This window comes from Pituophis catenifer, unplaced genomic scaffold, assembly GCF_029215685.1.
Source record: "Pituophis catenifer annectens isolate HBS135680 unplaced genomic scaffold, rPitCat1.0.hap2 SCAF_17, whole genome shotgun sequence".
Lineage (NCBI taxonomy): Eukaryota > Metazoa > Chordata > Lepidosauria > Squamata > Colubridae > Pituophis > Pituophis catenifer.
In genome coordinates this window covers 3,190,432-3,204,834 of record NW_027256897.1, presented here as the reverse complement: position 1 = coordinate 3,204,834, position 14,403 = coordinate 3,190,432, and the positions used below count along the sequence as shown (strand labels likewise).

The 14,403-nt window shown below is 48.3% G+C and overlaps 1 protein-coding gene across 1 annotated transcript; it reads left to right on the top strand.

The window, feature by feature from the left end:
- The first annotated feature begins 1,434 nt into the window (after positions 1 to 1,434).
- Positions 1,435 to 13,892, top strand: DPH7 (diphthamide biosynthesis 7). Its single transcript, XM_070955576.1, has 10 exons — positions 1,435 to 1,490; positions 3,462 to 3,624; positions 4,809 to 4,948; positions 6,055 to 6,142; positions 6,587 to 6,678; positions 8,515 to 8,681; positions 10,047 to 10,119; positions 10,237 to 10,302; positions 11,279 to 11,451; positions 12,419 to 13,892. The coding sequence occupies exons 2-10, from the start codon at positions 3,472 to 3,474 to the stop codon at positions 12,862 to 12,864; spliced, it is 1,398 nt and encodes a 465-aa protein (XP_070811677.1). The 5' UTR covers positions 1,435 to 1,490; positions 3,462 to 3,471; the 3' UTR covers positions 12,865 to 13,892.
- The last annotated feature ends 511 nt before the right edge of the window (positions 13,893 to 14,403 follow it).

Genomic DNA, 14,403 nt, shown 5'->3' with positions numbered 1-14,403 from the left:
ATAGGAGATATTTATTTATTTATTTATTTATTGGTTCGATTTATATGCCGCCCTTCTCCGGACACTCAGGGTGGCTTACAATGCGTTAAGCAATAGCCTTCATTCTTTTGTATATACAGTACCTGCTTAGTAGGGCTTTTGCCCCCCCCCCAAAGCGGTGTTCTTTTTTATACAAAGTCAGCTTATTGCCCCCACAAACCAGGTCCTCATTTTACCTACCTCGAAAAGATGGAAGGCTTGAGTCAACCTTGAGCCTGGTGAGATTCGAACTTGCAGTAATTGCAGGCAGCTGGTGCTACTTAACAGCGCTTTAGTCTGCTGCGCCACCAAGGCTCCAGATAGTAGATATGATAGATACCATGTTTCCCCAAAAATAAGACCCTGTCTTATATTTAGATAGATGATGATATAGATAGATAGATAGATAGATAGATAGATAGATAGATAGATAGACAGATAGACAGACAGACAGACAGACAGACAGATAGATATGGTAGAGACCGTGTTTTCTGGAAAATAAGACCCCGTTTTACATTTTTTTGGACCCCAAAATAAGCGCTCGGCCTTATTTGCTATGGGCTCAAAAGTCTGATTGGGCTTATTATCAGGGGATGTCTTATTTTTTGGGGGGGTGGAAACAGGGTACCTCTTTGAGCACATCCAAACCACCCTTCCTTTAGGCCCATTCAACTAACGTGGGGACGAGAGTCCAAACGATACTTCTCCGGGGCCATTGATTCCACAATTAAAGTGGAATAAATTGTTTTAATTCCACTTTTAATTGTGGAAATTCATAAAAACAAATTGATTTTTTTTTTCTGCTCAGGAAGAAAAGCCCCTCTCCCCCCCCCCCTTACAACCCCCATCCCATCGTAACCTCTTCTCTTGCCCTGCAAGAGAAGGCAGCTTCCTCCAAATCAAATTAATCTTTTATTGCCAGGCTCACAACATCTGTACAAGGAGATGGGTTGAGCTCCAGATGCATGCAGGGGTTCCATACTCTTCCCACCCCCACCCCCAAATTTTGCACAAAAAAAAAAAAAAGCTGGAGGGTTGCCAGCTTAACCCCCCCCCCCACCCTCCAGATCCCCTATTTATTTTGCATTTTTTTTTCCTTTGGACTGTAGCTATAAAGGAGGCGAGGCGAGGAAGGACTACAACTCCCGACAGGCTCTGGGAGGCGGGGGGAGGCCGCTGGGATTTGTAGTCCTCCCCCCCAAAAAAATAATAAAAATAATAAATAATAAGCAGCTGGTGGGCGCAAGGTTGAAGAAGAAGAAGCCAGCCGGCTCTGCTCCACCTGGGGGAGGGCGTGGCCACCTGGAGGGGGCGTGGCCAGGCCGCACACCTGGCGAGGCACCTGCTTCGGCCTCCGGGGAGCTCAGGGCAAAGCGGGGCCGGCGGGCGAGGAAGGCGGGGAGAGGAAGAGGCCCGCCTTAGCCTCGCCTCCCTTCTCCCAGACCGAGCCGAGCACAGGAAAGGGCGGCCCGGTGGGTTGCTTTGAGGCCTGCTTGGAGAAGGGGGGGGGTCCCTTTTGGGGAGGGGCGCTTTAGGGAGAGGGACCCTTGGGGGGAAGGTCGTGGGGGGGGGGTCCCTTTGGGTGGGGGGGAGGAGTCCCGTTTGGGAAAGGTGGCTAGGAGTGGGGTCTTTTTGGGAAGGGTCGTTGGGGGGGGGTCCCTTTGGGGAGGGGAGTTTTGGAGAGGGTCGTTGGGAGAGGGTCCCTTTGAGGAGGGGGGCCCTCGGAGTGGGGTCTGTTGGGGAGGGTCCCGTTTGGGAAAGGTGCCTTGGAGAGGGTCCCTTTGGGGAGGGTCGCTTGGAGAGGGGCGTTGGGGGGGGAGGGGCGTCCCTTTGGGGAGGGGGAGGGTCCCGTTTGGGAAAGGTGGCTTGGAGTGGGGTCCTTAGGGGAGGGTCCCTTTGGGGAGGGGAGTTTAAGGAAAGGGGTCCTTTGGGGAGGGTCGTTGGGGGGGAGGGTCCCTTTGGGGAGTTTTGGAAAGGGGTGTTTTGGGGAGGGTCGTTGGTTGGGGAGTTTGGGAAAGGTGGCTTGGAGTGGGGTCCTTTGGGGAGGGTCCCTTTGGGGAGGGGAGTTTAAGGAAAGGGGTCCTTTGGGGAGGGTCGTTGGGGAGGGTCCCGTTTGGGAAAGGTGGCTTGGAGTGGGGTCCTTTGGGGAGGGGAGTTGGGGAGGGGAGTTTAAGGAAAGGGGTCCTTTGGGGAGGGTCCCGTTTGGGAAAGGTGGCTTGGAGTGGGGTCTTTGGGGGAGGGTCGTTGGGGGTGGTCCCTTTTGGGAGGGGAGTTTTGGAAAGGATTTGGAGTCCTTTGGTGAGGGTCCCATTTGGGAACAGTGGCTTGGAGTGGGGGTCTTTTGGGAGGGTCCTTGGGGGGGGAAGGCTCCCCTTTGGGAAAGGTGGCTTGGAGTGAGGGGAGGGTCGTTGCGGGGGTCCCTTTGGGGAGGGGAGTTTTGGAAAGGATTTGGAAAGGGGGTGCTTTGGAGAGGGTCCCTTTGAGGAGGGGTACTCGGAGTGGGGTCCTTTGGGGAGGGGCATTGGGGGGAGTCTTTTTGGAGACAGATAGAGCCTCTCTCTGACCCTTTGGGGAGGGTCAGAGAGAGGCTCTTGTGGCAGGGCCCTTTGGGGAGAGGGGGCCCATGTGCTTGTGGAGCACATGTGGAGATACTTTGGGGAGGGGGCTCACTTTTGATGTCCCTGTGCATGGCTGGCTGCCCAGGTACTGCTCTGGCCCTCCCTTGCAGGATTATGTCATTGAAAATTCCTATTATTGGATCAAGGATATTTATTTATTATTTTTACAGATCATGCAAGGCCTGCCTTCCCCCCGAACATACTTAATACTTTTCCTTCCAGTTATTTTCTGTATAATAACAACAACCCTGTGAGGTGGATTGAACTGAGAAAGGGACTGGCCCAAAGTCACCCAGCTGGTGGAATTAGAACTCCCTGATTTTCTAATCTGATGTCTTAACCAAACTGGCTCTCAATTATTAATATTATTATTAGTTTATAGGAAGTCAGTGGGAAGTTGCTATTTTTGGATTGGGATATTTGTTTTTAATGATTAAAATTAAGTGAGTGCAGGAGGTTCAGTGGGAGGTTGCTATTATCAGCCTTGCCAATCAGATATTATTACTATTATTTCCTTTGGGAAGAAGTAAGGGAATGTGGGAACTATTTGAGAGATCACACTCGTTGGATCAAGGATAGTATTATTACTATGATTATTACTATTATTAATATTTCCTGCCTTAAAAATGGAGGACGACCTTGGGTGTGGATTTGCTAATATTGGATCAAGGACATCATTATTATGACTGATGATTATAATGACTTTAGGATTTTATTTTTTTTTAAGACATTGCAATCTGTCCAAATTATTTTGATTGCTGGATAAATTCCATATAAGAATCGGAATCCATAATAAACTCTCATTTTCTCTTATTTCTTCCCCAGCGCAGGATGAATGCACGTTGACATGGCTTTCAAATGCAAGGCAAAAACTTTGCAGGTGGTTGATACCGAATATAGTGCCGACGCGGTGGAATGGTGCCCGGTGGAAGGCTGGCACAACATCTTGGCATGTGGCACCTACCAGTTGAAGAAACCGGAGAGTGAGGTGAGCTACAGACATTTTTCAAGAAACCGGAGAAAACTTATGAAATCGTTTTGCAGTTACAGTCTTAATAAAGGAGAGAATATTTGTAGCTCAGGGTTTGAAATAATTGGTGCGCTCTGGGCTTTGTTGTTGTCTTGCAGACATTTCGTGACCCAACTAGGTAACCTCATCAGTGCTTGGGTGTGTGGTGTTTGCTCCCTGTTTATATACAGTAGCTTCTTTCAGTCTTGGAGGAGGTTGTTGTGGCCCGCCAGCGGCCAGCAGAGCTGACAGTGAGGAGGTTGGGGAGGAACATGGGCCAGTCCTGGAATCTGGGGAAGGCTCGGATGGGGGCTTTGAGTCGGAGGCAGAGAGGGGGCCAGGGGCCATCTGGTAGTTCTTTGCTGCCTCCGGAGTCTCCGGAGTCTGACAGCGAGGCAGAAGAACAGTGTCAGCCTGTTCCCAGTGTGCGCATGCGCAGAGCTGCCAGGAGACAGGAACAATTAAGGAAACAGGGTCGACTTGGGAGTAAGGCTTGGAGATGATTGGCCCCTCCCGTAAGACATAAAAGAGAATGGGACATGAGCTTTTGCAGGAAGCAATTTGTTCATCTGGTCGGTCAAAGCTCTGAAAAAGCTCTGTTTGACTCTGTGCTAAGTTTGGCCTTGCCCTGCATGTGGCAATTAGTTCTCTGGCAGCATTCCAAGGGAGTTTATAAAGACTATTTGAGAAGCCTTTCGGACTGGGAATGACAATATTCCACAGCCGTTCGAATTAAAGAGGTTTGCGGGGACTAAGTTTGTGCTGTATATTTTCTAAGGAAGCCTAAGTCAGAACAGAGGTGTGGTTTTCTCCTTGGTAGAGGCTTGGTTAGGGATATTGTTTTCTCCTTGATTGTTTGTCTGGTGTTAATCCCCGCTTATCTGGATAATGGATGCTGGTTGCGGAGGCCACCTACCGACTATTAACAGGGAGCAAACCCCACACTCCCTCACACTGATGATGTTACTAGCTAGGCAATGAAATGTCTGCAAGAAAACTACCATACTCTGAGAGGACCCCGCCGTTCAAATATTTTCTTCTGTTGGTACAAGCTAGTTGGGCAGACCCTTCAGGGAGTAGTTCTGAGTTTCATCAGGATGACCAGTTGACTGTATACAATGGTTTTGGTGTGTGTTTTTTTTCTCTTTCTGCTTCCTAAACAGCCTGGCCAGAGTCCTAGCGAGGGCAGCGAACCCCCTGTGCGCCTAGGACGTCTCTACCTCTATTCCTTTGAAGATCAAATTTTCACGCCGCTGACAGAGATCCAGAGGCTGGAAACGGTGGCCATATTGGACATTAAATGGTTGGATAGATGCTTCTCCGTTTCGTTTTGCAAGTTTTTTTTTTTTTTACTGCTTCGAGAAATGAGATTAGCTGGGGAAAGGGTTATTTTCCTGTGCAAGGAAGATTGACCCATAGTGGAGAAAGTTGGGGGCTTCCAGATGGAGGAGGTGTCAGGCTTGAGTTGAAGGCCTCACGGGGCAACTATCAAAGTTCTGATGTTCTCCACGCAGCATGGTCCACATCTTTGATCAGCCTTGATAGGGAGGGAATTGCAACTCTTGAGCATAAGAGCCAAGGGGTTAAGGCACCAGGCAGGAGAATGGGAGTTCTAGTCCTGCTTAAATAGGAAAGCCAACTGGGTGTCATTGGGCCAATCAACAGGAGATTGTGAGTTCTAGTTCTGCTTTAGGCATGAAAGCCAACTGGGTGACTTTGAGCTGATCACCAGGAGATTGTGAGTTCTAGTTCTGCTTTAGGCATGAAAGCCAACTGGGTGACTTTGAGCCAATCACCAAGATATTGTGAGTTCTAGTTCTGATTTAGGCATGAAAGCCAACTGGGTGACTTTGAGCCAATCACCAAGATATTGTGAGTTCTAGTTCTGCTTTAGGCATGAAAGGCAGCTGGGTGACTTTGAGCCAGTCACCAAGAGATTGTGAGTTCTAGTTCTGCTTTAGGCATGAAAGCCAGCTGGGTGACTTTGAGCCAGTCACCAGGAGATTGTGAGTTCTAGTTCTGCTTTAGGCATGGAAGCCAGCTGGGTAACTTTGAGCCAGTCACCAGGAGATTGTGAGTTCTAGTTCTGCTTTAGGCATGAAAGCCAGCTAGGTGACTTTGAGCCATTCACCAGGAGATTGTGAGTTCTAGTTATGTTGGGTACGTTCACCGCCTTGAGTAATGTGTAAAAATAATCAAGGTTGGAGATAAATAAATCGTTATTTTGCTCTTCCTTCTGTAAAATGGGTAGCGTGCTTTTTCAATCCTTTCGGTCAGCGTCATGATTTCTGGGTTGAGTCAAACTGGAAATGAAATATTCTTCCTTTTTTTCAAAAGAGGGAGGAAGGGAAATTATTATTTTTTCCCTTGCACCTCTCCTGATGTCTTTGCTATCTCTTCCGCTTCAAGGTGCCATGTTCCCATCGCAGGACATCCTGTTTTAGGCATCGCAAATGCCCAGGGAGCGGTGAAGCTCGCCCACTTGATGGGAAGCGAGGTAGGTGTCTAGAGATCCATAACCATCTATGCCAGTGGTGAAATTCAAATTTTTTTTTTACTATCGGTTCTGAGGGCGTGGCTTGGTGGATGTGGTATGGCTTGGTGGGCATGGCAGGGGAAGGATACTGCAAAATCTACGTATCCACCCCACTCCAGGGGAAGGATACTGCAAAATCCCCATTCCCTCGCCACTCCAGGGGAAGGATACTGCAAAATCCCCATTCCCTCCCCACTCTCATTTATATTTCCTTTCTAATCCATCGTAAAATTTATCCCCTGTCCTGAAGTACATCGACTCCTCTTTATCTTTTATTCTGAATGTTTGCATCCATGTTTTCTTGACCAAAGAAACTTAGCATCTACACGATGATCATGCTAAGGTTTCATAACTGGTGCTGGAGACATGTCCATGTTCTGATCAATCTCCGTTTCTTTCCAGTAGAAGAGTTGCAAACTTCAACCTCTCTGCAGTGTTGACCTGGGAGATGATTGCCTTGCTTTGTCTTTGGATTGGTCCACGGGACGAGAGCAGTGGTAAGTTGTTTGAGGGCGTAGCACGATGTTTCTCAACCTTGACAAATTTGACACGAGTTAGCAGCGAGAACAATTAATCGGTGGAACTGCTTGCCTCCCGAAATTGTGGGTGGTCCATCACTATGTTCTGACCCAGCCTTAGCAGAAGCAAGAAACAGACTCCTGGTCACGAAAATCCCCTCTTGTGAATTAATGGCATTCACCCCACCGAAAAGTCCAGGCAATAGACCTTCAAGGAGTTAACTGCAGCAACAGACCTTATCAGTTCCTTGAGATAATTGCAAGGCCGTGAGCTCCCAGCCAAGGCTGCAAATTAAGTTCAGGCAGTCTTTGATGCACGAAACACAATGAGCAAAATCTTCAGAAATACCAATTGTTGTCTCCTACGACAACCACTCCCCCTTTCCTTCTGTTTATTCCCCAGCCAGGGAGGGGCCATTCAGCGTCTATGTATGCTTTGCTTCCTGAGTTGACTCTTTGTCCTCCGTTGTTCTCCTCTCCTAACTGCTCTGCGCATACGTGCATCTGGAACAGGTCCCAGCTGTTCTTCCTCCTCACTCATCTCACATAATTCATGCATGCGGACGCACCCTGCTCCTGGCATGCGATGGCCTGGTAGGCCCATTTTTCTCTTTCCCCAGGCTCCAGAGCCTTTTTAGGAGTCTGGGGAGGGCGAAAACGGCCTTCCCCACCCCCCCAGAGGCCCTCCAGAGGCCAGAAATGGCCCGTTTCCTAACTTCTGGTGGGACTGGAAGGCCCGTTTTTTGCTGTCCCCAGTCTCCAGATCCTCTCTAGGAGTCTGGGGAGGGCGAAAACGGCCTTCCCCCCCCGGGAGGCCGTCTGGATGCCAGAAATGGCCCGTTTCCTAACTTCCGGTGGGACTGGAAGGCCCGTTTTTTGCTGTCCCCAGTTTCCAGAGCCTCTCTAGGAGTCTGGGAAGGGCGAAAATGGCCTTCCCCTCCCAGGAGGCCCTCCGGATGCCAGAAACGGGCCTTTTTCGGCCTCCGGAGGACCTCCGGGGGGATAGGGAAAGCCGTTTTTGTCCTCAGACTCCTAGAAAGGCTCTGGAGCCAAGTGTGAGAGAAAAACGGGCCTTCCCCACCACCCCGAGGCCCTCCTACTTCTGGTGGGCCCAGAAAGCCAGAAAATCAGCATGCGCTCTTTGGAGCTGAGCTCGCATGGCCACTGATATGGCTACCCGCGCCACAGGTTCGCCATCACGGGTGTAGGGTCTCCTGCTTAGGTGGGAGGGGGGTTGGACCAGATGACCTACAAGGTCCCTTCCAACTCTGTTAATCTGTAAATCTGCAATTCCTGGACCTTCTGAAACTCCCCTGACTCTTACAAGCATCACAGCAGAACTCACGCTGCGTCAACTTGCAAAGCTTTCAAGTTGCCATGAGCAGGAGGGAGGGAGAACTGAAGTGCATTCCATACATTCTTCCTGACCGCAATCAGAAGGAGGGTGTTAGGTTTCACAGCCAGCCAAAGTGGTTAATTGGAGAATGTGATTTATGACATGGCCAGAGAGGAGGGGAGAGACAGGGTCATAGGGGAACGTAAATCTACGTAGGATCAGTCCTAACTGCATCCGAGTATTGCCGGAATGTTGCTCCTAATAAACGACTATATTTCCTTTGAAGTTTGGATCGTGGCTCATGAATTAATTAAGGCATCTTTCGGAAACTTGGCACGCTGAGTTTTAAACTTCGCATCCTGGCTTCTGATCGATGCTGGATAGTAGTAGAGCTGGCAGATTGTTTACCATTCATTCCTGCTTCTTCAGCAAACAAATTACCTTTTTTAAAAAAAAACTATTCCATGCCATGTTTGCAGTGGCCACCCTCTGCGACTGGTCAGCAGCGATTCCAAAGGGAGAGTCAGCTTGCTGTCGGTGGACGAATCTGGTTCCTCGGCGCACGTCCTAGACCAATGGAAGGGACATGACTTCGAAGCCTGGGTCGCTGCGTTCGACTACTGGAACACTCCTGTTGTATACTCAGGTGCGTCTTTGCTCTGATTGCAGTTGCAAGAGTCTCCGGGAAGCCAGGAATAGGTTGAATGTGAACCACTGTTGACCAACCGTTGCGGTGATGCGTGAATCAAAGATTGGCTTTGAAGCTTTCGGCGTGTCCTGTATTTCTAGTCTAGCTGGGGGACGCGGTGTCTCAGTGGCTAAGACGCTGAGCTTGTCGATCGAAAGGTCGGCAGTTCGGCGGTTCGAATCCCTGGTGCCGCGTAACGGGGCGAGCTCCCGTGACTTGTCCCAGCTTCTGCCAACCTAGCAGTTCGAAAGCACGTAAAAAAAATGCAAGTAGAAAAATAGGGACCACCTTTGGTGGGAAGGTAACAGCATTCCGTGCGCCTTTGGCATTGAGTCATGCCGATCACATTACCACGGAGATGTCTTGGGACAGCGCTGGCTCTTCGGCTTTGAAACGGAGATGAGCACCGCCCCCTAGAGTCGGGAATGATATAATATAAGCCCTACCCCAAAAATAAGCCCCAGTTAAGATCGCCAACCAGACGGAGGTGTTCAGTACTGTATTTACCCCAAAATACAGAGCCTTGGTAGTACAGTGGTCTAAGGCACCCTGTTATTAAGCTGGTTATTTATTTATTTTTTTAATTTGATTTATATGCCGCCCTTCTCCGGACACTCAGGGCGGCTTACAATGCGTTAAGCAATAGCCTTCATCCTTTTGTATATTTTATACAAAGTCAGCTTATTGCCCCCACAAACTGGGTCCTCATTTCACCTACCTTAGAAAGAATGGAAGGCTGAGTCAACCTTGAGCCTTGGCGAGATTCGAACCAGCAGAAATTGCAGGCAGCTGTGTTAATAACAGGGTGCATTAAGACCAGCTGCCTGCAATTACTGCAGGTTCGAATCTCGCCAAGGCTCAAGGTTGACTCAGCCTTCCATCCTTTCTAAGGTAGGTAAATTGAGGACCCAGTTTGTGGGGGCAATAAGCTGATTTTGTATAAATATACAAAAGGATGAAGGCTATTGCTTAGCACATTGTAAGCCGCCCTGAGTCTCCGGAGAAGGGCGGCATATAAATCAATTTTTTTTAAAAAAAAAAAAAGACCTAACCAGTAAATGAGCTATAATGCATCTTTTGGAGCAAAAAATTAATATAAGACCCGGTCTTATTTTGCGGGGAAACGCGGTAGATAAGATGGATGGTTCAGGAATTAGATAATTACTTGGCATACAGGAAAACCTTTCTACAGGCTAGCAGCGAAGCTAACTTATGTCCTGCTTTTTAGAAAAAAAATAATAATAATCTGCTTTCGTCTTCCTAAAGACAACAGAATCATGTTATAGCAACTCATTTTTCTTGGTCTTCTCTTCCTGGATTTAGGTGGAGATGATTGCAAACTGCGGGGCTGGGATACTCGGAGCAGCTCAAGGGTTCCTCTCTTCACCAGCGAGCAGTAAGTAGTAGAATCTCTGAAAAGAATCGACGGCTCTGGTCTTGTGCCAGGAAGGCAGGAGGCGTGTGTTTGTATGGTGGATTGAACAGCCTTCTTTTGACGTGGGTTTCATTTCAGGCATTCTATGGGGGTCTGCAGTATTCAAAGTCACCCGCTGCGGGAAAATCTGCTAGCTACGGGAAGGTGAGTCTCTGGAGTATGTATATCAAGTCAATTTTAGGAGTCTCTTAAATTTCACATGGTTGTACAGGAAGTCCTCGATTTACAGCAAGTTCGTTGGGAAAAAGAGAGACTTATGGCCATTCTTTCACACTTGTGACCCCCATGGCCATAAGGTCACAAAAGGGAATCACATGACCCCGGGACTGTTGTGGCCCGCCAGCAGCCAGTGGATCTGACAGCGCATTCAGACAGTGAGGAGGTTGGGGAGGAACCTGGGCCAGTCCTGGAGTCTGGGGAAGGCTCTGATGAGGGCTCTGCGTCAGAGGCAGAGAGGGGGCCAGGGCCGTCTGACAGGTATCAGCTGCCTTCGGAGTCGGACATCAGTGAGGCAGAGGAACAGCTGGAGCCTGTTCCCAGTGTGCGCATGCACAGAGTGACCAGACGAAGGGAAGAGCTAAAGAACAAGGGTCGACTCAGGAGTAAAGCCACAGGTGGACGATGAAGGGCCCCTCCCAGAGGGAATAAAAGAGGAGCGAAAGGGGAGTGGAGTTTGCAGGAGACAATTAGTTCTTTCCTGCATTCTTGCCAAGTATGAAAGATATCGGCCTGGCCACTCTCCAAACCTGATCAAGGTCGGTAATTGTGAACTATCTGGAAAGACACTGGGAGAGGAGAGACTTTGCTGGAGAGGAATTCACTGTACATTAAACAAAAGGGGTTTATCGGGATGAGGACTCGGCTTTGGTTAGAACAGGGACACTGCAATGGTCATAAATACGAGTCAGTTGCTAAGCTTCTGAATTTGGATCATGTGACCACGAGGATGTTAGTGCAAAGAGAGTTGCAAGTCACTTTATTCAGTGCCACTGTAGCTTCGACTGGTCAAACGATTGAGGACTACCTGTACGGGGGTGAGGTGGGGGAACAGTTATGGACGTAGGACGGCTCTGTGGCTTTAGGAAAGGAGGAGAGAGATTTCTCAATTCTGTTTCCGCAGCTACGACGAGCACGTCCTTCTGTGGGACACCAGGAAGATGAAGCAGCCCCTGGCGGACACCCATGTGGAAGGCGGCGTCTGGCGCTTAAAATGGCACCCGTCCCAGGAGCAGTTGCTGCTGGCTGCCTGTATGCACAATGGCTTTGTAATCCTCGATTGTCCAAATGGTTTAGGTGAGTGTTTCGATTTGAGGAAGCCACCCCCCGTCACGACTGACTGCAGCTGTAATAGTTTCCAAACACAGAAGACGGGCCTTGGCTTAGGACAGGGGTCGGCAACCTTAAACACTCAAAAGAGCCACAAAGGTCCTAACCGGAAGCCCCCTATTCAATTCTGGAGCTGACCGGAAGTCCGATTCCCCCACCATAGAGTCTCCTCCTGGCACGCCCTGCTTCTCTTCCCCCCCATTCCCCCAAACCGGAAGCTCCTCTCAAAATTGTGGTGCCGACTGGTGACAGGGAGCCGCAGCAGAGGGATGAAAGAGCCACATGCGGCTCCAGAGCTGCAGGTTGCTGACTCCTGGGTTAGGACCAGAGTCGAGCCCAACATTTCTGTTGCTAAATGAATCAAGTGAGTTTGCCCTCATTTTACAAACTCTTTTGCCCCAGCGAAGCGAATCCCTGCCGTTTTTTTAAGCTAGTCACCGGGTTGTTAAGTGAATCTGGCTTCCCCAGGACTGTCATAAATATGAGTCAGTTGCCAGGCGTCCAAAATTTTGATTTACATGGCCATGGAGATGCTGCAACTGGTGAAAAATGGGGTCATTTTTTCAGTGCCGTTGTAACTTTGGTCACTAAACGAACTGGATTACCTGTCGATGGGATTTTGACAGGCAGATTTCACCAGTCGGCATGACCGTGGCTAAGGATTCTGGGACTTTTGGGATACAAGAATAAAACAACAGCTGACTTTGCATAGCCTTCTTAATCATTTATAACGTTTAATATTTATACGCCACTCCTCTCGTACTCAACATTCTTTTAACCACTGCTTGCTGGATGGAAAGGTTGGCTTGATTCAGGCTCATCCCAAAGATGGGATACCGGCCCCCCCCAAAAAACATAAAATTTTCCCTCACCTCATTTACCTGAATAAGGAATATTATTATGTCCAGGTATTCTCTTTCTCTCCCCCTATTAGAAGAGAGCCAAGAGAAATGCACCATCCTTTCATCCTATGCCTTACATAATTCTTTGGCTTATGGAGCCGATTGGTCCAGGCTTCCATTGAGCGACTCTTTGGAGACGTCTACGGCGATGCTGACAATTCAGGAGGACCAAAGAGCCAGCCGGGAGAACCTGAAAGGGCAGAGCCTCAAGATCATTTACGAGTCCCCCACGGCCACCTTCGATGTGCTGCTGGAAGAGGAAGAGAATCCACCTCCCGCGTCTCCATCCCGAGCGGAAGGCACCTTGGCCCCGCAGGGACCTTCTGGGGACGGAAGAGCTCCAGATACCAAAGCCAATGGGGATGTCCAAGCACCCAAAGCCCAAAGGGAGACCAGCCTCTTAGCAACGTGCTCCTTTTATGACAAAGTTCTACATGTATGGAAGTGGGAGGTCAGCCAGAATTCCCCTCTGGCTTAAACCCACCGTTGGGTTTGTAGATGGGAGTTCTGCCTCTTTTTTTTTTTTTTTTAATTTTTCTATCTGCAGGGGGAAGAAACATGTTGGATGGATGACTTTTAGCAGAAGGGGGTTTTCTGAACTTTCGTCGTTCAGACGTTTTGTTACCGAACTAGGTAACATTATCAGAGCTAGAAGGGAGTGCAGTCTGCTGTGTGGAGGAAGGAAGAGGACTGTAGGGTTCTCGGGACTCTAAATGAGCTGGGTTGTTTTCTTGCAGACGTCTCATGACTCAACTAGGTAACATCATCAGTGCTAGAGTGTGGTGTTTGCTCCCTGTTTACACACAGTAGCTTCTCTTTTCGGTCTCAGTGGAGGTGTGGTTTTCTCCTTGGAAGTTCTTGAGTAGGGTATTGTTTTCTCCTTCTCCGTCTGGTGTTAATTCCGGCTTATTTGGATATTGAATGCCAGGTGCTAGTTATAAGGTAAGCTACTGAATTTAAACAGGAAACTTATTCGGTATTTTGGTACCTAGTTTGGTACTGAAACATCTGCAAGAAAACCATCAAATCTCAGAGAGCATCAAGGATCCCGCAGTTCAATTCCGAGCTACCAATATTTTATGTTTTTCTATTACTGCTGGGATCCTCCAGTGGCCGTGAGTTTTGAAGGATCTTATGTTGGTTCTTTCCACCAGCTTTTTTTTGTACTGCAGAAATAAGATTGTTCAGGTTCCCTAATTTCCTGCTAATTCCACTTTTCCCCTAAGATTTGATTCTTGCGACATTCTCAACCACCAGCTTTAACATGGGAGTGCCATTTGGCTCACCTTTTTTTCCCCCAAAGAAATAGGGAACCTGAAGTTTTATTCAAGCTTGGAAAAGAGGCTGAAATTAAAAACGGCAACCAGAGATAATGACAAAGATATTTTCTTGAAATCCAAGCACAAGCTCATTTGTGGGGTAGAATGGCCTTATCAAAGGGCATATTTATAATCTGAGGTATTACCAAATTATGGCATTTTTATACCAACATGCTCATTGGCATCGTAAAGCACCTTTCAACTAAAATATATTTTTGATCTTTTTTACAATAAAATGTCTTTTTAAGAGCCACGGTCTTTTTTATTTAAGCTACGGTATATTGGTGGGACATTAAAGAGTTACAAGTGTCAAAGCTTGCGTTAAAAAGTACTTTGGACTGGGCCAAATTTGCCTGTGTAGAGAATTGCAACTGCTAGGGATTGCAACTGTCTATGTAAGAGCTTGCTAGTTTAAACGATATAACCCAGGGGTCTGCAACCTTAAACCACTCAGAGCCATTTGGACCCATTTCCCACAGAAAACACTGGGAGCCACAAAACCCTTCCCGTGCCTGACTATTTCTTGAGCGGCCACAAAACTAGCATATGTAGTTGAATTAAACGTTCTGTTTTCTTCTGAAACTTTTCTTGGATTTATCCATGGTTGACCTACCGGGGGTTGAAAAGCTCAATAAATGCCGGTGGGTGTCACACATTGGCGGTTGTGATGCATATTTTGAGTGATGGAGCCACAGCAG